Here is a 27117-nt window from a genome sequence, read left to right as displayed (position 1 = left end):
TTTATATTTTAAAAAAATCAAATCGATCCACTTTATAAAAAATATATCAGTTAACTGATTCACTTTTATAAAACGGATCGACTCAATTTGATTTGAATTTTTCAAACATTTGATCTATGAACGTCTTTACGTGCTGCAAAATTTTGTTATCGATGATACACATGATATTATTAATTTTAAATTTAAATTTTGATAAATTTATTTTTTTTTATCATCAAACAGAACACTTCATTATGATTTATAAATTTATATTTCTTATTCTATTTTAACAGTGTGAGATTTTATTTACATTCCAAGTGTTATAATAAGTTGAAAAATATAAATATAAATATTAGACTGGAATGTTCATATACTCATACTCATATTTGTGGTAACTTACTTTAGTTTAAAATTATTTAAATATTTTAATTATATAGAATAAATTGATATAATTTATTTGTACTATAAATATATTTAGTTTTAATACAATATATGTTACCACTAAAAGTACAAAACAGACAAACAACACATCCACACTCTTACGTCGATCGTACCTGAGTATTTAGCTAAGACGAGAAACACAAATCAAATTGTTTAAATATATGATGACTAATTCTTTGTTTGAATTAGTAATCAATATAACACATTCCAATTTTACACGTATAGATTTCTAATTCCCTTTGCGTTTGCCTGTCGGGAATCTATTTAGTATATATAAAATAAAAAAGGAAGCTTATGGAGTCTTAAAAGTTTTTTTTGAACAGTAAAGAAATATTTTATATAATAAATGGGTACAAGAAACACCAATCTCAAATACATGTTTGCTTATGGAGTCTTAAAGTAATATTGTATATACATAGATGAATTATAATATTTATTTTAATTTCAGAAAGGAGTAGTCCGTCAACATATACGGTCGTTTTGAGTTATGAACTTGAGGTAGCAACGACCTAATTAAGACATTGTCCTACGTATGAATATTCAGCTTTGGCATTCTATATCTAAACATTTGGTGGGCCGGGGTGGGTACGGGTTTCATGATACCCGTTCCCGTCCCCGCGAGCCAAACTCATCCTCGTACCCGTACCCGTCGGGTATGTAATTTTCATTCTCATCTCCGTCCCCGTCGGGTATCGGGTATACCCATACCCGTACCTGTACCCGTCAAAATTTTTATTTTTTATTTTTTTTTAAAATATAATATTTTTAAATTATTTTTTTAATTATATTATAATTATAATTAGGTTATTTTTTATCTCATATTATAATAAATAATTATACATAAAAAATATTAAAATTCTTTAATATAATTAAATTGAAAGTAATATTAAATTAAAAATGGGAATGAGGACGGGTACGGGTACAGGTACGGGGCGGGTAACTACATACCGTACCCGTACCCGTACCCGATTTAATATATCGGGTTTTACCCGTACCCGTACCCGTACCCGTACCTGGTTAAACCGGGTATTTCCCGTCAAAGTCGGGACAGGTTCGGGTATTACCTGCGGGTACGAGTATATTTGCGACGGGATTCGTTTGTTTGCTCAACCTACACTCAAACTGTTTTCGTATTCATCAACTGCATACAATTATTTTTTTAATTATTATTGTCCAAATTTTTAAAAATTTAAAAGTGTCATAAATATTAATATACAAGTATAGATTAAATAATTTTTCATAAATGAAAAAAAAAACTGTTAAAAGACAAGAAGGTTAAACCTAAAGTTTTATATTACACTAATAGGTTATTAAATAGAGGAGATGCTAATGCTGACTACTAATAGACATTGATTAGCCGTTCTAATAAAAATAAATGACTAGAAAAAGAAATGATGTTACTATGAACTAAGGGATAAGATCACGGGTAGCAATGGATGTCCTTTTGGCAGTGTATCACTCTCAACCTCCTCCAACTCTGATTTTGTCGCATATGAAACATTGTCCAGTTTCAATGTCTTATATACCCCCCTTTTCTGTCTTTTTTTTTTTTTTTTTTTTTAAGATCTTGATCCACTATTATAATTTATTTTATTACATGCAACATTTCTTGCAAATTTTTCATAAAAATTCACAGGAAATGTTATTTTTACAAATTTTTCTACGAAATTTTATCTGCAGGTAATACCTTCGTGGATAATATGTTTTTACGAATTTTAAAATTCGCAAGGAAAATTTCTTGCGAAAAAAATTCGCAAGAAAGTTTCATGCAAAATAAATTTGCAGATGCAAAAAAAAATCGTAGAAAAGAATTTTTTTGCAAGAAATTCTGTAGGAGTATTTTTTACGAAAAAAATTAAAGAAATTAATATAAATTCTATCAATAATTCTTCAACTTTCAAATGTTCGCAATGAATTCATCCGAAGCATTTGTTTCCACGCCTCCAACATGTAATACATAATCTTTTAATTCTAAGATTGTATATTATAAGTCTAACACTCAACCATACAAATAAACTTGTAAGGTAAGTGTTGTCCTAACTTATACTATTTAATTGTTTTATATTTTCAATCGATGTGGGACTTGAAGTTTTTTTAAAATATTAAACTTATAAATTTAAATTTTTTTTTTATTTTTCCTGCAGATTAAAATTGGTAGGAAAATCTGCAGGAAAAGTTATTTGCAAAATTTTTCTACCATATAATAAACATTACTTGCAAATTTATTTTTGCAAGAAAATCTGCAATAAACAAAATAAAATTTTTACAATATTTTCTACAAATTTTTACCATGGAAATTTTTTTTTTCTATAATCATTAAAATTATAGCAAAATTTGCAAAAATTTCTTGTAGATTATTTTTCATAAAAAAATTTGTAAAAAATATCTGTAAATTAGTTTTTGTAAATAAATTTGCAAAAAAATTCTGCAAATATTTTTTTTGCAAGAAAATTCGTAAAAAATTTCTGCGAATATTTTTTTACAAAAAAACTCGAAAAAAAATGACATTTTTCTAGTACCGATCTGACAGATATTCAGGACTTCATCCTACAATTTTTCATATACATAACTTTAAACTCTGTAAAATAATTCCTTACACACAGAGACTGCATGAACATGTCACGTAAATTATACAAATATATTTTGTGTTACATATACATTTAACGTGTCGCATATAATGTTAATAAAGGATTATAAATTTAGAGACTTTTCTTGTTTTATTATAAAGATAAAATTGAGTCTCGTTGGAAAACCAAGAAGTACGGTTGATGAGTGACGAAATTAATCTAATATTTGTGTGGTTCAAAGTTCATTCATCAATTTAAAAACTGAAAAAGAGGAGTTGGAGGAACGAACACCTCTTTCCACACGCGAATATGAAGCAAGAAATGGTCTTGGAAGTCTTTTATCTTTTTGTGCTTCAAACTTCAAATTCACACCATTGATCGATGCCGTTTGTTTTCTTATGCCTTTTGATAGGAAGTAGGAAGTACCATAGACATGTGGTGCTTTTGGAACTTTCTAACTAACATGTAAAATTATAGTTATATATATCATATATGACATACGCTATCTGATATATCTTACTGGTGGTAAGAACAAAAACACTTTATTAGTGTCCCTCCTCATGCCACTTCCCTATTGTTTAGGAGATGTTGGACGTTCTAGTACCTATGCTAATCATATGTTTCATTCAAGAATATCTAAAAGAAAAGAAAAGAAAATAAAAAGTACAAAATAATATGATTTTATAATTTGTTTGATAGAAAGAAAATTATAATAAATAACTAAATAAAATCTTCTGTTTGTTTTGAGTTTGCAGAATGTGAAAGAGAAGACAAAATATGCGTATAAAATTATACTATTAACCTTACAAATAAAGAAATATACAAAGTGAAGATAAATAAGTTATTTTCTACAAAAGAAACATCTCATTTGCTTTCTGCCCATTTTAGATCTATGGGTTGAAAATTGTATGAGTCCAATTCTAAAGCATTTTTTCCCTCTTAAAATCAAAACAACCAGAGAAACAAATATAAATTACGTTGTTTTTTTAAACAAAGTGTAAGAGTAAAAACATAAAAGAAAAAATGTTCACTAAACACACCATAGAGTATTCTTTAATTCCATCTTATATTATTAAACTTTTAACATAATGCACATTGATTTCTTAATATTTAAAGTCTGACTGAATATATAATTACGTTAAATATTAAAAAATATATATATCACTTGCACTCAAATAGGATTGTTTTTAATAATAAAAAAAATGATATTTTGAAAAATTAAATTAAGACAGATGGAGTATACGTAAATAGTGAAGAATGGGCATTCAGTATTGAGTACTGACGAGTTGGCATAATGGGAATAAAGAAAAGGGCATAATGGGATTTAAAATTTGTGAGAGAGTAGTCACTGAAATATTACACAAGACATTGCTACTTATGATATTGACAACACTTTTCTTCCATTCACTACCATTTATTTTTTTTTCCTTTTTATGCGCTCAACTTTCTTTCTTAATGACTCATCTTTGATCGAGATGTTTCAATTGCAAATTATGTCCAATTTGCGGATGACTAATGATGTCATGACATATTACACAAATTTTTTTTTTTTTATTTCCGTAGGGAAGTTAAAACATTTCTATCTTACACCAAATGCATGTCGTCTTTTTCAAAGAATTTTTTTTATTTGGAACTTCTCCTTCATTTCTTTAAAGATAGACTTCTTTTGAAAAAGATGTAGTAATTGAGCCTTCATTGCCATCAGCAACCGAAGAAGACAAAGTTTTAATTAATAGTATTCTATTTTAATGGCAAGTAATAGCATTATTTTAAACATGCTTTCCGTAGATTAACTCGTGAAGAGCCCAATACATTGAATGACCAGATACATTTGGTTCTACAGAAAAAAAACATATTTATTTGCAAATAATGTGCGCAAGTTGGAGTACAATTTTATTATTATAAACAGTTAGTAGTTATAAACAATTCAATTTTATATTTTAGTCATGATAATGACGGGCACCAATTTATATGCAAATCTTCACAAGAAATATGTAGAAAAAACGCAGAAGCTACTTCATCATGCTTCAAAGTGACGTGCGTCCAATCGCTTATAAGTTACTGTATAACGCATAACCGGACATGGAGTAATTTAAGTATAAGCCCACTGTCATTGGTTTTTTGTATAAGACGATCCAGTTTTGAATTGAAGGAAGCCCAATCTTCGTTTGGCTATAATCTTGGCTCATCATATATATATGCACCTCATTTGTTTTAATAAGTACACTTTTCTTATTTTTTCTTAATTTTTAAAATATTTTTAATCTTTTTTTTAATATTTTAATTTTATATCTCCAACTTTCAATTTATTATTTTTTTCTTCTTTTTCACATATTCCATTCACCCCTCCTTTCAATTTTCAAATATATCTCCTTTCAAAATTGTGTTTTTTATATTCTTTTAAGAAATAGTTTTCAAAATATTAAATTTTTTATTCTAGAAAGGATTTTCTGGAATTATGTAAAACAGCACATTTCTAGAAAGTACTTTGCAGAACACTAATTTTACTATTTTGAAATTATTTTTCCAAATACAAATTATTTGGAACACTAAACTTAATTTCTAAACATTTAAATGGGGAGAAGTGCTCAAAGAAAAATGTATATTTGGTTCAGCACCTTAACACTGTCAAAAAAATTACTCACACGTACAATGTTGTTAGACACTAGTTCTATATTTCAGTTAAGGATAATAATCTAAAAACTGAAAGAAGAGAGAGGAAGAGAGTAATGTAAAAATCTAAAAGAATTAAAACTATTTATTCAAATAGATAAAGAATGAAGAAAACAAAAGAATGTATATGAAAATTGATAAGAGGAGCAAATTAAATTGAATGTTGAAAATGTAAAATTTAAAATTTTAAAAATATTAAAAATATTTTAAAAAAATATTTTTTTTAAGAAAAAAAAAAATATACTTATAAAAAAAACGAATATATCATGAACCTATAATCTTTTACAATAGGCTCATATCATATGGTAACCAGTAATTAGTGAGTACCACATGCATTGTAGTCCATTCCGGTGGTTGTTGTTGTTGAATTGCTCATGTGAGAAGCGGATTAATGATTAGTAACATTTAGATTTGGCGCTTGTTTAGATTATTGGGGCAACATTAGTTTTGGCATTGGATTAAGGAGCTTTTGCTTTTTGTTCCACTTTTTTGCTTTCTCTGTTCCTAAAGAGAGTTAGCTTAAATGGCACGATAAGAAACAAACGAGTCCATCTTTTATTTGTGGCAAAAAGAAATGAATGAATATTTGTGGCAAAATGGCCCTACAAAAAGAAGTAGTAACTAGTAATGATAATGATTTGTTGCGGTAGCAGGGCTGTAAAGGAAGGGGAAAAGGAAAGGACGTGGTGATGATTTGCGGAGGCAATGTCGGCGTTAGGAGAGACACGCTATCATCATTCATGCCTGCTTTTTTCCCCACTCCTTTCAAATACTCACTCTCGCTCTCAACTCTAAACCCTCCAATTAACGCCGTCAACTATGCCGGAAATCACCGTCGATTTCCGCGCTCCGCCGCCCTCTCCGGTCGCCTCCGGCAGGAGATCCACCGTCACCAACGACGACGTCCTCACCGAGTTTCTCGAGGCCTCGCTCCGCGTCCCCGATCTCGTGCTGCCGGACAAGATCTTCCCCAAGCAGAGGCACCTCCACGCGCCTCCGGAGGTCGATTTCGTCGCGCTGTGCTTCCACCGCGACCGCGCCCTCCGCGACGTCGTTTCCGACTCGCTAGCCGGAATCGGATGCTTCCAGCTTCTCAACCACGGCATTCCGCCGCAGCTCATGGAGGAGGCCGCCGAGGCTGCCGCCGGGGTATTCCGAGTGCCGCCGGCGAGGCGTGCTGCCGCCACGAGGTCGCCGGAGAAGCCCTGGGGATTCGAGGAGTACCACGCCGGTGAGGAGGAGAAGGAAGAAGGTAGCGAGGAATTCGTGTGGTGCAATGACGACGACTTCAAGTCCAAAATGGCGGGAATTTGGTCAACTGGATATCCAAATTTCAGGTTATATTCTAAATTATTGTAACCTATTATTACAATATTGAAACTAAAAAGTATTATGTTGTATTTAGTCGAGAAATTTTATAAATTTTATAAATTTTAAATTTTAAATTTTTGATATTTAAATTATTTTAATTTTAATTTTTATTATTATTAAAATATTTTATTTAGATAAGTTAATTTAAATTTTTCAAATTTTAAATTATTGGAATGAATATAATAATTTGATTTCATCATGATAAAATTAATTTTAAAAATATATTTATATGTTAAAATTTTTAAATTAAATTTTATAAAAGTAAATATTAATTAATTTTTAAATATTTAATAATTTTAAAAGAGAAATTCTATGGTACCCACTATAATTATGGGAATACCGGAACAATTATTTTATTTTTACTTTTTTTATAATTAGTTATTTTATTTTTATTTTTATTTTAATTTAATATTTTTAATAATTTATTTATATCTTTATATTATTTTTATATTTTTTTAATTTATATCTTAATATAGCATCTATTATAATTAAAAAGTTTAATATTAATATTTTTTTAATATGTTTTAATTTTTCTTTGGTGATAACTTTTTTAAATTTATAGTATAAATTAGTTTTTCAGTTATATTATTTATTTTTTTATTTTAATGTTTTTATAATATTATTATAATTTTTTGTTTTTAATTTTTTAATTTGGTTAGATATAAATAAAATTTGTTATGAAAATTGACCTTTTGATTATTTTGTTTTGAATTAGTCTTTTTGATTGATTTATTTTATATAAATTTTTAATCTAAAATTTATGTTGTTCTAAATTTATTTTTAAAATTTATTTGTTCACATAATGTGATGCACCAAAATCATTTCGTTTTCATGGATACCGTAGTAGTTCCCATTTTAAAAATTAATATTAGATAATATTTAATAATTTTAAAATTATTTTTTAATATTAAATAATTAAAATTTTGAAAAGATAAAATAAAATATATAAATAAAATAAGAAAAAAATATATGAAAAATTTTAAATTTTTACTTTTTTGAAAAAATTTAAAATTTTAATATTTCAAAAAATTTTATAAATAATTAAATTTTAAATTCCTTATAAATTATTTATCCAAACAAGATATTTTACTTCAAAAAAATTAAAATTCTTTAAATAAATAAATTTCTCTATTTAAATTTTTCATTCAAATACATTATTATAATTACGGATGATTGAATTTGCAGTGAGAAGATGGAAAAAGTGATGTCACGCATAGAGATGGTGGCTATGAAAATGTTGCCTGTGATATTGAAAAACGGGATTACAGATACAGAATTTGTGGGTGGGAATACTTGCTGCGTTTACAAGCATCGCAGAGATAATAGCGATCGATGGGCTAACTCTCTGAAATACGACGTCATTAGAATGCTGATCAGAGGAACAGATTACTCCCATTCATTGTGCTTCCATGTTTGCAATGCCTCTTCACAGTTTCATCTTTACTCCAAGAAAAGTTGGCTCTCTTTTTGCCCTCACCAAGGTGCCCTTATAGTCACTGCTGGAGATCAAACCCAGGTCAGCATGATTACTGCACTATTTTCCATGACAGTTTAATTCTGAACCGTTGCTCTAATGTGTCTGAATTGACCAACAGATATTGAGTGGTGGACAGTACAAGCAGGTGATTGGAAGGCCAATCTTTAAAGGAGACAAAGAAGAGAGCATTTCAATGGCTTTCCTCTATTCTACCCAAAACACCAACAAGTACAATTTTCAAACAAGTATGGGAACAAGAACTATTTCACTTGCCCACCAACTCATCTTGGCTTTAATTCTCACCCTTGTCTACCATCTCATCATTTTTGCCTACAAAAAACTTCATTAAATACACATCCATACCTACCTGAGTTTCACAAACACTTGTACACGTGTTAATACTTGTGCTTTTTTTTTATTTATTTATTTATTTTACAAATCGAGGTTATTGTGACCATTTTCACAGAACTAGAAGTGGAGAATTTTGGTTTATCTGCCATTCATTTTGGTTTGGGCAAATTTAGTTTTGCTTTGACTTACATAAAAGAAATGAAAAATGAGTTCTTGCTTTTTGGCTTACTTGGAGGCACATTCTCAACATAAGTTTGGTGATATTTTCGGATAATTGAATTTGGAATGTTTAACTATAGATTAAAGATTATTTCAGAACATTTAAATAATAATGACGATATTCTTATTATTTTTAAAAAAATTACAGATATTATTCATGGGAACTCCAAAAGCAACCGTGATCGAATTAAGTAAAGTTACTATAGATAACAAACTTTTTTTTCTTCTTAATATCTAATACTTTTAAAATTATTTTATTTTTTATTAATTATGGTAATTTTAAATTATTGAACCATTTTAGTTGATAGTTGAGAGACTAATTTAAATGATATATAAAAGCGTAATAAGTGATTTTTTTTTTACTTTTATTTGATTAAATTGAATTTTTTAAATCATATATCTAATTATAAATTATACGCATTTTTTTAATTAAAAATGACACGTAAAGTGTAATTAAGTATATAGTCTGAATTGTTAATTTTAATTTCTTGATTATAAAAATAATATTTATTAGGAGAAATTATAAAACTTATAAATTAATTCAGATGAAATTAAATTTAAGATTTTAATTTGTAAGAAAGATAAAAATTAATGATTAATTAAAATTAAATTATTTAAATATATTTATTTATAAAAAGAGATGAAGTTTAAAGAGTTACTTTTTCAATTAATTATTCATTACACATGATATTTACTTAATGTAAAGTGATGTTTAATGTTATAATTATAATATTAAATATGTAAATATTCAACGATTAAATTTATAAAATTAAAAATTAGGAAACCAAAATTACATATAGAATATCATAGAGAAATAAAAAGGCAATTTAACTTTTACCTTTTATATATTAAGAATGTTAATATGTATGAAAATGCAAGTCTATCAACTTATTAAAAGATAAATATAAATACGTCTTATTTAAAGATCTTGTTGCAAAATAAACTTTCAAATAAGGGATATATTAACTTATGTCTACTTTTTTTGTTGTTAGGGTATTTAGCAAGTTATAATCAGAATTATCTTAAATTTTGGTGTTGTGTGGGTTGCTAAGAAACTCTAACCCAAAATCGAGTGAGTGTGCACTAGCAAATGTTTCTAAGGTTTGTCAACATATACAATTACATGTATTTTTACTTGAAGTGCATTTTTTTATCCATAATAAATGTTACAATAATGATTAATATTGGAATATAAAATTTTGTGCATGTTGCCTCAACTCCCTCTTACCACTAAACCAACTCTAGTGGATTAGTTGAAATATGTTTACAAAATATAACTATAATTTTCTAAAACTACACCCACGATTAAAGTTGTTAAAATGAATTAGTTCAACCATCATCAAATATGAGAAACAAGTTGAACAAGACTAGATTTTATAGAATTTGTGTTTTCTTTAGTTTGATTTGATTTGTTAACCCATTAAGTTAGGCTAAACTAGACCATGTTATTCTTTTTTTAATAATTTAATATATAATTTAAAAAAAAATCAAGTCAAATAAATAAGCTTAATACTTCTAAAGTCTATTTTTTAAACTCCAAGCGTGTGGTTCAGCGGTAGGGGTTGATCCACGCTTAAGCAAGGTCAGGGGTTCGAATCCTGCCTTGTGTATGCAGCCGCGTTAAATCTTGGGGCCAGCTATCCCACCCTTTGAGGTGAATACTCCAAAGACGAACAAAAAAAAAAGTCTATTTTTTATTGGTTCATTTAAATGTTCTCAATCTTTTTAAACCTAACAATAAAGAGTTTAATCTAATAGACCAATAGACTAACTTGACAAGTCAAACTAATTTTGACATCTCTACCCATAATGTAATTTGTTGATATACTTTAACTAAAAATAAATGACTGTATATTATTGAATCTCTTTAAATAATTGTCATAAATGTTATATCAATCCTTAAGCTCTTAATTAATAAAGGGTAAATAGAGATAAAAGGGAAGAAAGAGAAGGAAAATTTAGAAAAATTAAAATTTTGGTATTGTCTATTAAAGGATAATTGTAAAAAATTGTGATGAAAAAGAAGTGTAACCCACATAAAATAAATAAATAAATAAATAAAAGCTTCGGGAAAGTGTCGAGAAATGTAACCGGCTTAAGGGAAAAGGAACAGAATGCACTGTCATGGGTCACTTTGGATAAAAAAAAATTATTTTTTGACAATAATAATTTTATTAATAAATTTTTACTTTATTTCTTATTTATTTCTACTTTACTAAATAACCTTTATTTTTGTTCTATTTTTTTTTTTCACTTCTTTCCTATTTATCAAACACAAATTAAAAGAAGTTTATATCATGTAAATAAGTTGTTTTATCTTATAGAATCAAAAGTACTTATTTTTTTCTTTGTCTCGTGCCTTGAGTAACACTTATTTTTATTTTTTATTTTTCATAAAAATAGTAGATGTTTTTCTTAACAAAAAAGTAGTAGTTATTCTAATCTTCAAAATTTATAGTTATTTTATACATGGAAAAATAATCACTCACTAATTAACCTATTGTTTTATTAGACTGTTAAAGATACGTCATATTTAATTTTATATATATATATATATATATATATATATATATATATATATATAAACCTTTTATATATGATATGAACCTTTAATCAAACCAAATTAGATTTTCAAAAGATTTTTTTAAAAATAAAATACATATGTATTAATTAATAATATACCCTCTTTGTTATTTTTTTTTCTTTCAAAATACTCTTCAGTTTTTTTTTATTAAATGCTTTATAAAAGTATATTTATATTTCTCATGAAAGTAGAAAGTTATTTATAAAATATATTTTCGGAAGAGTAAAAATATACATTTGAAAAGAATTTTCTAAGAGAGTAAAAATATTTGTTTGGAAAGTACTTTTCAAAAGAATAAATATAATTTCTAAAAGTGATTTTAAGAATATATTTTAAGAGTTAAAATTTGAAAATTACTTTCCATTAATAATAAAAATATATTATTTATGTTAAATAAAAAATAATCTTAAATTTCTCATAATATAAGTTTTAATGTTAATAATTTTGAATATTTTTGTTTAAGAAATGATTTAAGATCATAGAAAGATGAATTTAAATAAATTGGTTACAATGACGTATAGTTTACCAAACAAGCCACTACGTTTGTTTAAGACAAATGCATTAAATATATAATTTATGATGTCCAGTAACCAAATCATTTTTATCTATGTTATTCCTTAAGAAATCGAAAGAATAAAAACTTCTTTGGAACATGAACTTAAAAAACAAATAGAGATATGTTTTTTGTTAGAGAAAGGACAAGTAGATATCTTGAAGTAAGTGAAGTCTCGTATAAATGATTTAGTTTTTACTAACACATGTAACAATTCCTCTCATTTTGTACCTTAAATGTGATAAGTAATCTCCTTATCATATAATATAAGAAGAGACACTTTGATGAAATGCATTTAATGTTCATATTTATTGCACCAACGAACATTTTACTTTATAAGAAAGGAAAACAAAAAAGATGAAACAAGTTTGTGAGACAAACTTAAGGATTTGCAATGAACATCTTCGTAAAACACATGTATAAAGAAGTTTGAAGACTCAAAAATAAGAAAAAGCAATTATTGTAAAAATTTATTTCATTTATTTTATAAATTGATGTATTTAAACTGGTTATATCATGTCTTGTGAGTAAGAGAAACAACAAGTGATTTCTTAGTTTTAACTTTGTGTATTAACTTAAGGTCTACAGAGTCATTCTCACTCTCATACCTCCTCCCTCCCTCTCCCACTACCTCTATCTTCATCCCATATCTATATTTTTCTGTGTCTTTTTTTTGTATCTCATTATTTATTGACTTTATCAATTTTAATAATATTATTAAAGTCTATTTTATTTATACAATATAATGGTATTTGTTAAAACTTATTTATTTATTCGAATGAAATGAAAAAATATATATTTTTATGTTTTTTATTTATCACGTAGCATTTTATTTATTTATTTAAAAAAAATTATTTAAATAATTTTAACTATAAATTTTTAACTTTTCAAAATAGTTCAATGTTATATTTATATTAAGATTTGAGTAGATAAGTACATCTAATGACATTATTTTAATAAAAATATTTTTGTAAAAAGTATTTATATGCCCAAGAATATACTATTATAACCAAACATGAAAATATTAATTTTTTGGAAATCCTATATAAATATTCCCAGGAACCATTATAAATAACCAAACAAATTTTAGCTATTCTCAAGAGTATAAATATTTATAGTATGAAAAAACTTTTTTCTTACCAAAAAGTGTTGAGTTTTGAATTGATACTATTCATTCATCTTTTATTGTCTTTCTTTCTCCATGGTTATTAATTGATCATTCATCGTAAAATCAATGAGTCATATCTTTTGAAATGATGTCTTGAAAAAATCAATAATGTTGTCGTGTCAAAAAATTAAGAGTACAAAATCAAGATTTAAATAATTAATCTCCATATATTAAACACGAACGACTATATATCTTGTGTGTAAGTGTTTTTAAGGTCATTCTTTGATGGGAGTCTTTTAGATATATTTTAAAAAAATTTATCCAATTCAAGATTTTATTTATCATATATATTAATGAATTAAATTTTAATATTTTAAATAAATTATCAATAATTTAAAATAATATCATGTCACAATATAAATTATTTATTTTAAATTTAAAATATAATTTACATATTTTAAAAAATATTTCTACAAATTTTATATAAAATTAATATATTCAAATACAATATTTATTTGTATAAATAATTTATCATAAATTTAAATATTTATAATAAATATTTAACATGTGGAATACACATACTAAAATACTAATAATAAATATGAACAATGAATAATTAATATCTTAATTTTAGGAGAAAAACAATAAATAAAAAAAAGTAAAATAAAAAAAAATACCCAAGAGGAATAAATTGATGAAAAAAGTGGAGAAATAGAGTAATTAATTATTTTTTGAAAAACAAATTTATTTTAATAAATTTAAGTTAAAATATATTTAATTTTTTTTCGACAAAAATAGGTAAAAAAAAATATTATTAAAAAGGGACGTGTATTTTACCTTTTCAAAAAGACATGTTGGCAAAAAAAAAAAGAGCCTATAATTAGGGGTGAGCAACGGGTGGGTTTGGTCGGGTTCGGGTGAAAAATGTGCAACCCATTGTAAACCGACTTTGAAAAAATGTGACTCATATCCGACCGACTGAGCTTTCGATTTGAGGCGGTTCGGGTTGAAACGGATTCGGATTTAAGCGGGTGGGTATAATCGGGTTTGAATTTTTTTGTAAACCAATTTATCTTAAGGTTTAAGTAGATTCGTAGTTGAAACATTTACAAACTAAAGAAGCAAAAATAAAAGATAACAAAATTCATAGTTGTTACATGGAAAAGAAATATAAAGTTAGATTACAAAATCATAAGAAATCACAGTCACACAAAATGTACTCAAAATGGAGATAAGAAGATGGAAAAAAAAGACAAAGAAAGAAGCAAAAAGATAACTCTAAAAATGAACTAGCGTGTTGAGAAGTTGAATGAGGAAGGAGAAGACAAAATAAATATCTAAGTTATGAGAAAAAGGAAAAAAAAATAAGTTACAAATTGATGGCTATATTATACTTGAAATAAAGATTTTTAAGTTTGGACCATTGTTGTTTAGTTATACAAAAGTAATAAAAATTTAAACTTATCTCATTTTCGGTTGGGTTCGGTTTTTGGCGGGTTTAAAAATTCAAAACCGAACCCGCCCAATATAACCATTATAAAATCAAAATTTTAACCCGATTTACCCATAAGACCCGCCCGAACCCACCCAAAAACAATATTTTTTATCGGGTTTTTCGGGTTCGGTTCAGGTGTCGGTTTAATGCTCACCCCTACCTATAATAGTAGCATGCCAAATGTAGAGCTTGAATTTTTTAAACACGTTAGATTATTTAAACATCATTTAATTAATTTTTATCTTATAATATTACAAATCTTATCTTTTTTTTTCTTATAATTAAAAATTTTATATTTTAATTTGTATATAAACCATATTTTTAGTGTTTACAATTGCATGTATTTTTCCTTTTTATGTCTATAATGAAATGAATTTTCATTTTTAATTCTTACAAAAATAGATGACAAAAATTAAAAGAAAACAAAAGTGATATATAAGAACTAAAATAAAATATTTTAATTATAAAGACATAAGGGGAGACTTTTAATATTTTTTAAACACATTATTATTTAAATAATTTTTAATTTTATTTTTGTTTTTATAACTTTACAATTTTAAAAAAAAAATTATAATTATAAAATTTCTATTTTAGTTAAACTATTTTTTCTTTCTTTTAATCTTTATAATTGTATTCACTTTTCTTTTTATTTTTGTAAACACCAATTTTATTTTATTAATCTTCTCACTATTTTTTTTTTCAAATTTCTCAATTTTCATATTTTATGGAGGGTAATTTAGTAATTTTGCATGTGATTTTAGTATACCAGAACGGGCCGTTCCCAATCTGGAACGGGCCGTTCCAATCTACTAAAAAGCACTATAAATTATAACCCAGAACGGGCCGTTCCAAGATACAAAAAAGACCTATATATTCTACATCAGAACGGGCCGTTCCCAATTTGGAACGGGCCGTTCCAACCATATCCCAGAACGGCCGTTCCGAAAATGGAACGGGCCGTTCCAACCACAGCCGTTCCGGAAAATGGAACGGGCGTTCCCAATATGGCCGTTTTGAGTACAGATACAATCCAGAACCGCCCGTTCCGAGTTCGGAACGGGCCGTTCCGGTCACTGCTGAAAATCTATAAATAGGAGCAAGCGCCTTGGCTTCTCAAAAGGCTCCAGACATCTCGACTTTGGATTTTCTTCCTCTTCTACACTCTCTGAAGACCAGAAGGAATTCAAAGGAAGAGTCTAGCAACTTATCACTTCTTTAGCGAAGAATAGTGAGTAAATTGAACTCACTTCTTTATATTTTCTTTTTATATTAGTAATATCTGTTATTTTACAAAAGATTATTTGAATATAACATTCTATTGTTCCTAGAGCTTAAAGGTGCAATATGATTAAATATCAGAATATAGTGTTACAATATTCAATATAAATATAAAATTTTTATTGATTTTATTAGAAGAATGATTAATTAGATGTGACATTTTTTTAATCTTTAAATTTAAAATACAAGTTGTGACAACTTGATATTTTTAAATCTTTTCTCGAAAAAACAAAAATGTTCAATCAAAAAATCTTTTAAGATAATAATATTTATAACAATAATTATAATTAAAATTTTATTGAGTTGACTTTGGTATATACCTCAATCAATTTTATGTTTTTGGGGATGAATGAGCTGAGATATTTCAAGAATCTTAAATTTAACAAAAATAAAATTTAATTATAAAATATCAACACACAAATATTTTTTACAAATAACAAATAAACCTTGTCGAGCCAAAAAAATAATAATAATATATTTTTGATAAATGCATTAGTTAAATAAAATACATTTGTTTGTTAGAGATTAATTTTAATTAAACTAGGGTAAGATAAATATTTTATAAATAATTTGTTTAATTAATTAAAGATAATCGTCTTAGGATGAACGTTATGAGGTGCTAATACTTTCCTTATACGTAATCGCCTCCTGAACTCAAAAATCTGGTTTTCGTACACTATTTTTACTTTATGGTTTTTTCAATTCTTTTTCATAAAAAATAACATTGGTGACGGTTTCTTATTTTTTTTTTAATTTATTTTTATCATCCCGTTACAATCTCGGTTGCGACAATTTTTATAATTGCATAAGTATTTTTTTTAATTTTATAAAAATAGACCATGAGAGTAAAATAAAACATAAATAATATACAAAAACTAGAATAAAATATTTTATTTACAAAAGTTAAAAGATAAAATTTACGAAAATATAATTAAACTATAAACAAAGAATTTAATGATAATAATAGTTATTAAATCCATTACAAATAATAAATTTGTTGATATTAATTGCTTTAAAATTGTTAAAAATCATTATTTTTTTTAATTGATTGAGTTGTGTATATATACTTGAGTATTATATATGTCTATTGTCTATTAAATTTTTAAACAAAATTAACATATTTTCATTTATAAGTTTTGAGGCACCGTAACATTTACATTATTCAAGCCGATTCGTTCGCAACGACTCCTTCCTTAATCCATCCACAACTTCTACATTCTTTTCTTTCATTCATCTTTGGTGTGGTAATCTCTTAACTATACAATAATAATTATTATTATTATAATTTCTGATTAGGAGATAATCGTGTATAGAAATTAAACACTTCTTTTAAAATATTTTTTTTGATAATCAATCACACACACTAAAACTTTGGCAATAGAGAGTGGAACAGAGAAATATTCACATCAATTATCAATTAATTCATATAATTTTCTAGGCTTTTCTGTAATATTTGCGTGGTTTTAGTTTTAGCCTTTAGGGAATCATAATTGATTTTTAATGTAGGACCATTCTATCTCCCCACCTATGTTAGCTTTTTACGGAAAGATGATGAAAGTCTGTGGTCTGACGGAATAGGGATGAAATTTTTATTTTTTTTTGCCGTCTATGCATTTGACTAGGCTTTGATTTTTATCTTGTTAAGCTAAATCTTTGCTTCTGAATCTTAATACGTATATATGACAGTGAGTCAGTGACTACCTTCCGTGACACCAAGGGTGTATTTAGAGCTAGCCTAAAGTGAAAGTGGAAAGGGGATTTTTGTCCTTTTGGCTATTCATCTCTCTCTATTTGGTTCTCTCTGCAAGGAGGAATAAGTTAGGTTTAACTGAATTTTCATTCTCTAAGCTCTCTTCTGATGAGGTAATAATAGTATATACATCATTGGAATGTTTGTTGTGTTCCACTGTCATTGCATTATTCCACATTTATTGGCTAATCATTATTTACAGAAGTCGACCTCATGTCGGTTAATTGCCCACCTGACAAGCTTAAATATTTTTTATACAAATTTCAATAGTCAGATATGACTATATTACATCAATGTAATAATTTTACATTTGAGTACAATATAAGTTTAATATCCACAGAACAAGTCTAAATCATTAAATGATCATTTCCAAAGCTGATTACTAGAATAAGCTATATAATTAATGACTGCTCATGCTCTAGTCCTCTAGTCCACAGTCATCAAATTCTTTAATAAGATCAAGATAGGCTGTAGAACTTGATTAAGCTACTTTGAGAGATCGTACAAGTAGTTCATGCTTCGTCATCACATTGCTCCTTGCTCCCTGGCTACTAGAAGGAGGCTGAGACTGAGCCGGGGGAGTGGAACTCGAAGGCTGAGACTGAGCTGGGGGAGTGGAACTCGAAGGCAATTTCCAGGTTGACGTAATAATCTTAAAGAATCCACAATCACCATCTCCCTGCCCATACACACATGGACTTAATACAACTCTAAAAACAAACATACTTGAATATAATAGCCCTTAAAATTCTCACCATAACACAACAACACCGAAATTTTATTTTATGTCGAAAGACGGTGCGACAAAAGCCACTTCCACAGGGACTGTGCTTGAGTTCATCCTCAAATGAGTAGAATTTACAATCACTGATGTTATTTTCTTGTCAAATAATAAATGTTAAGATATAACATTTGAATAAAAGTGTACAAAAATTATTTCATGACTTGACTTATCAGAACCAGGGCATGACTTGCCTTATCAGAACCAGGGCATTTGTAATATGGACGAGTCATGTTAGGGCCTTTCGTTGTTACCTTCCTGATTAGATATCCATTCCCGCATGGACATGTAAGCTCAATGATTCTGAAGTTTAGTTTTCAAGCAAATGTCATTGATGAAGAAAGAATAAAGAAACAATTAAATGAACACCTGCATACTGTATATTTTGACTAGAGCATGAACAGTCATTAATTATATGGCCTATTCCAGTAATCAGCTTTGGAAATGATCATTTAATGATTTAGACTTGTTTTGTGGATATTAAATTTATATTGTTCTCAAATGTGAAACTATTACATTGATGTAATATAATCATAACTGACTATTGAAATTTGTATAAAAAAATATCTAGGCTTGTGAGGTGGGCAGTTAACCAACATGAGGTCGACTTCTGTAAATAATGATTAGCCAATAAATATGGAATAATGCAATGACAGTGGAACAAAAAAAACATTCCAATGATGTATATACTATTATTACCTCATCAGAAGAGAGCTTAGGAAATGGAGATTCAGTTAAACCTAACTTATTCCTCCTTGCAGAGAGAACCAAATGGAGAGAGATGAATAGCCAAAATGACAAAAATCCACTTTCCACTTTCACTTTAGGCTAGCTCTAAACACACCCTTGGTGCCACAGAAGGTATTAAGATTCAGAAGCAAAGATTTAGCTTAACAAGATAAAAATCAAAGCCCAGTCAAATGCATAGACGACAAAAAATAGAAGAAAAATTTCATCCCTATTCCCTCAAACCACAGACTTTCATCATCTTTCCGTAAAAAGCTAACATAGGTGGGTAGATAGAATGGTCCTACGTTAAAAATCAGTTATGATTCCCTAAAGGCTAAAACTAAAACCACGCAAATATTATAGAAAAGCCTAGAAAATTATATGAATTAATTGATAATTGATGTGAATACTTAACAGCGGCATTAGGAGGCGCTGGAAGCACAGATGAGTCCTTGTAAAATGCAAAACACAATTTCTCTGTTCCACTCTTTATTGCCAAGGTTTTAGTGTGTGTGATTGAATATCAAAAAAATATTTAAAAAGAGGGGTTTAATCTCTATACACGATTATCTTCTAATCAAAAATAATAATAATAATTATTGTATAGTTAAGAGATTATCACGCCAAAGATGAACGAAAGAAAAAAGTGTAGAAGTTGTGGTTAGAATAGGGAAAGAGTTTTTGTAGACGAATCAGCTTGAATAATGCAAATGTTGCAGTGCCTCAAAACTTAGAGGTGAAAATATGTTAATTTTGTTTAAGAGTTTAATGGGCATATATAATATTCAAGTATATATACACAACTCAATCAATTAAAAAAAATATGATTTTTAACAATTCTAAAGTAGTTAATATCAACAAATTTATTATTTGTAATGGATTTAATAACTATTATTATCATTAAATTCTTTGTTTATAGTTTAATTATATTTTTGTAAATTTTATCTTTTAACTATTGTAAATAAAATATTTTATTTTAGTTTTTGTATACTATTTATGTTTTATTTTACTCACATGGTCTATTTTTATAAAATTAAAAAAAATGCTTATGCAATTATAAAAATTGTCGCAACCGAGATTGCAACGAGATGACAAAAATAAATTAAAAAAATAAGGAGCCGCCACCAATGTTATTTTTTACGGAAAAACCATAAAGTAGAAAATAGCTTACGAAAACCAAATTTTTGAGTTCAGGAGTCGATTACCTGTGAGGAAGGTATTAGCATTTCACAACGTTCATCATAAGACGATTACCTTTAATTAATTAAACAAATTATTTATAAAATATTTATCTCATCCTAGATTAATTAAAATTAACTGTAACAAACAAATGTATTTTTTAAGTGATTGAGTTGTGTATATATACTTGAGTATTATATATGCCCATTAAACTCTTAAACAAAATTAACATATTTTCACCTCTAAGTTTTGAAGCACTGCAACATTTACATTATTCAAGTTGATTCGTCTGCAACGGCTCCTTCCCTATTCCATCCACAACTTCTACATTTTTTTTCTTTCGTTCATCTTTGGCGTGGTAATCTCTTAACTATATAATAATAATTTTAATTTTTGATTAGGAGATAATTGTGTATAGAGATTAAACCCTTCTTTTTAAATATTTTTTTGATAATCAATCACACACACTAAAACCGTGGCAATAGAGAGTGGAATAGAGAAATTGTATTCTGCATTTTACCAGGACCCATCTTTGCTTCAAACACCTCTTAATGCCGCTGCTAAGTATTCACATCAATTATTAATTAATTCATATAGTTTTCTAGGCTTTTTTGTAATATTTGCGTGGTTTCGGTTTTAGCCTTTAGGGAATCATAACTGATTTTTAACGTAGGACCATTTTATCTACCTACCTATGTTAGCTTTTTACGGAAAGATGATGAAAGTCTGTGGTTTGAGGGAATAAGGATGAAATTTTTCTTCTATTTTTTGCCGTCTATGCATTTTACTGGGCTCTGATTTTTATCTTGTTAAGCTAAATCTTTGCTTCTGAATCTTAATACGTATATATGACAGTGACTACCTTCCGTGGTAGAGCTAGCCTAAAGTGAAAGTGGAAAGGGGATTTTTGTCATTTTGGATATTCATCTCTCTCCATTTGGTTCTCTCCTCAAGGATGAATAAGTTAGGTTTAACTGAATCTCCATTCCCTACGCTCTCTTCTGATGAGGTAATAATAGTATATACATCATTGGAATGTTTTTTGTGTTCCACTGTCATTGCATTATTCCACATTTATTGGCTAATCGATGCACTCTTCCTCTGCTCCACCCCTATCCTAGATGCTGGAATTGGAAAACATCTACAAAGATATGGGAGAAAAACCACTAGATCGGATGCTCTGCCAGGAGATTGCTAAAAATTTTAGGTAAATTAGGTTCTTTCTTTACCATAAATAGGATTTTGTGTTTGTATGTAATGATACTCCATAATTTGATTTGCTTTAATTTTGTAGTTCCTCTTCAAACGGTGCTAGTAAAACTTCCTTATCATGGCAACAGGTTGTTAAATTTTGTATTTCACTTTAGGTACATTTGTTATTTATGTCGAGTGTGTTATAATGTTGCATTGATTTTATTGGATTTTAGGTGCAACAGTGGTTCAGAAATAGACAGAGAGTGACACAGGTTAAAGATAGCTCATCTCCCTGCCTGCTATCTCCTGATCATTCACATTCATTTCTTTTAGGAAGTGGAGATGGAAACTCTTCAAGTTCAAAAGGTTATCCCATCTTTCCGTTAGACTTTATCATGGCTATGAATTTGGAAAAGGAATAAAAAGGTCCCTAGATAGAATTGGGTAGTTTTTCCTCTGGTTTAAATTTTTTGTTTTCTGGAACTAAACCATTGGAACATTTTCTCATTCAAATTCACCATGAACTTAAAGTCATTTGCTTGAAGCCTTCAAAGTCTTATCACACTATCATTTCCTTTGGGGACAAAGGGTTCACTTGATTTAGGTTAAATGAGCATAGCACCAACAACAGAAGCTTAATATGTAGGGATAATGCTGCTATTCTCATTTGGCATGCGGTGTTATTTATTTAGATTCCATTTATACCCTATCTCTGTTAATAGTAGCATTCATTAATCATACTTTGCTGTGTGATTTTTCATTTCTTTTTATGTAAGTGGCATTATGCAGTTTCCAGTTTTATATTATATTTAACATGATATTATTACACCACATATTGACTAGAAGCAATATTATGCATGGTGTGAATAATTATTTTACTTTCATCAGTATTCTTCCTTTCAAATCGTGATTTTTTTATTACGGTTAATGGAAATAAACACCTCATGCAAGTGGCATAGTTCATACTTGACTGTGTTGTTTTATGTGGCTGGAGAAATTGTGAGGTCATGAATTTGTAGCATTCATATGTCATGTGAGGGTTGTTGACAGAATGAAAGAGACATGATGATGTGGATCCAAAAATAAAAATATTAAAAATAATGGTAATAGTATTGATAACAGTTGTATGAGGATTTGGATTAGTTTCAGCAAGCAATAGAATGCAGTGACGAGCAACGTAGAACTGATTAATAAATAATTGATGATTAGCAGTCATGTCCTTAGTTGGCTTTAAAAATTACATAGTGTAATTAGAATTTCTGTTCTTAACTTGCAGATCTCTCAGAGTTGGCATTTGAAGCAAGATCTACTAAAGATGTTGCATGGTAAGGAATAATCTAATTAGGCTGCAGCTGTTTTCTGAGTTTAGCCATAAAATGCATTGTATGAGAATTATAATCTGTGGTCTGATTTTTGTTTGTTTCATTCCAATCAGGAAATAAACTACCCCTAGATCCGTGTCCCCTCCATGGAAAGCCTTTATGAAAGATACCATTAGTAGTTAGTTAGGGTTCTGTCAGTGTGTTAGTGAGGAGTTAGTTCGTTTGGTTAGTTGGGCAGCTTGAGATAGTAGAACAAATAAGGCATATTGCCTATGAATAAAGAGGGGAAGGTTGAGAGAGAAATCATCTGTAATTTGAGAAAGAAATCAAAGAATTAGACTCTTAGAGAGTGGGTAAAGTCCTTGTCTCTTGAATATCCAGGGAAATCATTCATTTTGTATCTTGTACCCTAGCCTAAGGATGCTACTGCATTGCCATAGCAATTGGGATTTAGAGTTAATCAATAAAAATTTATTTAGAGAGTGGGTAAAGTCCTTGTCTCTTGAATATCCAGGGAAATCATTCATTTTGTATCTTGTACCCTAGCCTAAGGATGCTACTGCATTGCCATAGCAATTGGGATTTAGAGTTAATCAATAAAAATTTATTCTTTCCTTTAGATTCTGAACCAATTTTATCACTTTTTTGTTAGTTTGTTACATACTTTGTGCCCAACATCTGATTTTTCTTTTCAATTACAGGCATGATGTTGCAATGTTCCTTAACTATAGAGTTCTGAGCACAGGCGAACTCGTAAGATTCTTCTAATTTAAGTATTTTATGCTGTAAAGAAACCGAGATAATTTATACATCTTTATTATTTGTAATAAAAAGAGGAGTGATAGTTTGTTTCATGCCTGCCTCATTTTACCTAAAATATCTATCCATAAGTTGCTGCTCAATACTTGTTTGAATATTTATATAGTACATATAGACGGGATGTTATGATTATTTTCTAGGTTTGTACTTGCAATACTGGTTGTGTAGGAAGTTTTTTTCCCTTGCATCTAAAATTGTATTACAATACAACAAGAACAACCAAGCTTTTCCCCACCTAGTGACAGGTTTTTCATGATTAAACTGGTTACCCTTTGAATTTCTTTTATTGCTTCATAATTTTAGAAGCTAGGCTATTCCTTTTCCTCCCCACCCCCTATCTCCTGCTGCCCTTAAGTATAACTCAGCTAAAGGTAAGCAAGTTTTGGTGAAAATGATCTGATCCTTCACGCTTATGCTATTCCTCTCTTTTTTTTTTTCTTTTTTTTTTTTGTGGGGCGGGGGGAGAGGTTATTAGAAAATGATTTAGAAAATTCTTCCCACTAAAGTAAATGTTTCTTAAAAGCTGAAAGTTAGTTGTGATTTACTCAATACATAATGTTCCTGTAAGCTCTATAAAACTAAATCTCGTATACAATTGATTGCATTGCATGTTGTTGTTAGGCATATTTTCCTTTACTTCATTCAGAAAGACTGGAAAAGTCAGAAAACTGACTATGCAAATTATATTTATAATTTTATATACCTGTGAACATTGTAAGTTATCCTGCCATCTTGAAATAGCAGTACTGGCTTAGTGGATGCATTTTTTGGATACTGTGAGCAACCAATTAATGGATCTTGTCGCATACAATTTAGGAGGCCCGTGTAAGATATGCTGGATTTGGCAAAGAGCAGGATGAGTGGATGAATGTGAGAGAGGGGGTGCGGGAGAGATCTGTTCCGTTAGAACCTTCAGAGTGTCACAAGGTGAAGGATGGGCATCTTGTACTATGTTTTCTGGTAAGGGAACGCTAGTACCTGTTATTATGCTTCAATTTATCTACTCAATGTGTTTGTCGAGTATCCACATGGTTAAAATATCTGCAGAACTGGACTGCTCTTTAAACTTTTAGTGGTCGTGTTTCATAGATTTGATCACGATGGAATCAGTGATAACTAAATATATTTATTTTTAATATTGTATAATATATGAAGTAATAAAGTAGGGCAAAATCATAAGAAAATATTATATCATATGTGCATTGCAAGATAAAAAATCAATAATAATAAGCTAGATAATAAAAAATCGTGGGTAGACCTCATGCGGAAATTTTTAACTTGAAAGGTTTTTGGTTTAATAAAAAATAAAAAAAGATAACAAAAAAATAAATAACAAGCCACCAGTTTTGTATCTATTCTCCACCATTGAATTATCTGAATACCTGACCAGATTCACCAGTTTTTTCCTTGAAATCCGGTCAGGTTGTTCATAATCTACGAATATGACCAAATAGGCATTGATTGCTGCTCAAGAACTTCCTTAACTGTTGGAACTTATTAGGCCTTATTGTTTTTTTCGCAGGAAAGAGAAGATTATGCCCTCTATTGTGATGCTCGAGTTGTAAAAGTCCAGAGGAAGATACATGATCCAGAAGACTGTACGTGCACATTCATTGTCCGATTTGTCCATGACAACACTGAGGTGATCTTTGATTTATGTTCTTATGCCCCCAAACAATGACCATGTCATGAGCATTTATGCTATCAATTTTTTCTCCCGTTTTTGGTCCTTTGTTAGGTAAATCCTTATATTACCATTACCTGATGTTGTTTCATATGCCTATGTCAGGAAGGAGTTTCTTGGAAGAGGTTATGCTGTAGGCCTACACAAGAGGAACCTGCGGTCTACACAAATCCTGCCCTTAATTTCACCCTAAATCCCACCTTAAATCCCATAGAATCCTTGTGGGGATAAAAAGAGCCAACTTTGTTCGTATTTCCGTTACTTTTGGTTAATGTTTATTACAATGTAAGATGGTAAGATTTTGATCTGAAAAACAGCCAGGGAATTTGGAATGTCTTCTTTTATTGGTCTATTTTATTTATAATGTTATAAATATTAATTAAAATACCAAAACATTGAGTTAATTAAATATTACTATCATTTTCAATTAACAGTGCCATCATTACCGCGGCAATTCTTAACTCCTGCCAATGGCCACCCTGTATTTATTTGAGGCTTCAAATGGGCCGGATATTTTCATAGTTTTGATTGATTGGATTAGGGGTAAATTGAAGTTGGAACTAATAATTTTGATTGGATTTACTAAATTTTTTTTTTGCAATCCAAGTCAAATGGAATCAATTAACAATGGGTTGACAACAAATAATTTTTCTCAAAATATATTATTTTTTTAAAACATTTTTCTTTAAACAAAAAATATATTATTTTTTCAAAATTTAAATAAAAATTTATTATTAAAAGAGTATAAATAACATTCAAAACGTAAATAAAAAACTAATATAGAAAATATAAAATAAATGTAAACAATTATAATCTAATATTTGACATTAAAGTACTTCATCATTTAAAACTAAGGTAGTCATTTAAATGTAACTAAATTTTATAAGTTATAATTATAATCTATGTTGTCTTTACGAATTTCTTTTTCAACTTGGATGTCAAGCTGCAAATAATATATTAAGTAAAAATAAATGTCAGAAATTATTTAGTATTTAGTCTACAACTAAAATTTTAAAATTAAAAGTAATTCCACAACCTTTAGATGTATTAGTTGAGTTGAATCTAGGTCCAATACTAGCAACTGCACCATCATTTACATCCAATGATACAAGTTAAATACAATAGAACAACAATTCAATAAATACAAACCAATAAACAATATGAATAAAAAACATCGATTTTTATACCTAATTCAAACTTTTGCATTTGATCCATCACTTCTCGTAACTCAATCATGATGACTAGTCATTAGTCAATTTTGGAACAAATCAAAACCTCAACCATATTAGCCTTTAAGGAACTTTGAAATGAGTTAAGGACTCAATCTCCCTTGCTAAAAGCACTCTCAGATAATACACTAGATACTGGGACAACTAATATGTCTTTAGCCATGTGCTAAAAAACATAATATTTGAATGAGTTTCCTTTCCACCAAGATGTCAAATTCATCATTAGGATCAGAGTCTTCAATATCATATTCCAAGTACGCTTCCAATCATCACTGTTAGGACAACCCCTTCATTTGCAAGAGCTATCAAGCACTAATGATCTTCCTATTCAAGT

At 28.4% G+C, this 27117-nt stretch overlaps 2 protein-coding genes across 3 annotated transcripts; both read left to right on the top strand.

Annotated features, from left to right (window-relative positions):
* Nucleotides 1-6211: 6211 nt before the first annotated feature.
* DTA4 (downstream target of AGL15-4) lies at nt 6212-9087 on the top strand. Its single transcript, XM_020372823.3, has 3 exons — nt 6212-6997; nt 8217-8547; nt 8627-9087. Exons 1-3 carry the CDS (start codon nt 6480-6482, stop codon nt 8855-8857), a joined length of 1080 nt encoding a protein of 359 aa, XP_020228412.1. The 5' UTR covers nt 6212-6479; the 3' UTR covers nt 8858-9087.
* Nucleotides 9088-15891: 6804 nt separating this feature from the next.
* Nucleotides 15892-25893, top strand: LOC109808783 (protein SAWADEE HOMEODOMAIN HOMOLOG 1). 2 transcript variants are annotated; one of them, XM_029273532.2, is made up of 11 exons: nt 15927-16046; nt 20783-20893; nt 21391-21544; nt 21657-21742; nt 21830-21875; nt 21963-22095; nt 23006-23054; nt 23753-23804; nt 24687-24830; nt 25393-25512; nt 25660-25893. In XM_029273532.2, the coding sequence occupies exons 3-11, from the start codon at nt 21491-21493 to the stop codon at nt 25783-25785; spliced, it is 810 nt and encodes a 269-aa protein (XP_029129365.1). In that variant the 5' UTR covers nt 15927-16046; nt 20783-20893; nt 21391-21490; the 3' UTR covers nt 25786-25893. The 2 variants fall into 2 exon arrangements, with proteins under 2 accessions (XP_020227511.1, XP_029129365.1); XM_020371922.3 differs by lacking the exon at nt 20783-20893 and having other exon boundaries at nt 15892-16046.
* Nucleotides 25894-27117: the final 1224 nt, after the last annotated feature.

This window comes from Cajanus cajan, chromosome 5 (genome assembly GCF_000230855.2).
Source record: "Cajanus cajan strain Asha chromosome 5, NIPB_CcT2T_4, whole genome shotgun sequence".
Taxonomy (NCBI): Eukaryota; Viridiplantae; Streptophyta; class Magnoliopsida; order Fabales; family Fabaceae; genus Cajanus; species Cajanus cajan.
The sequence above is the reverse complement of the archived record's forward strand: the minus strand, read 5'-3'. Positions and strand labels throughout refer to the sequence as shown.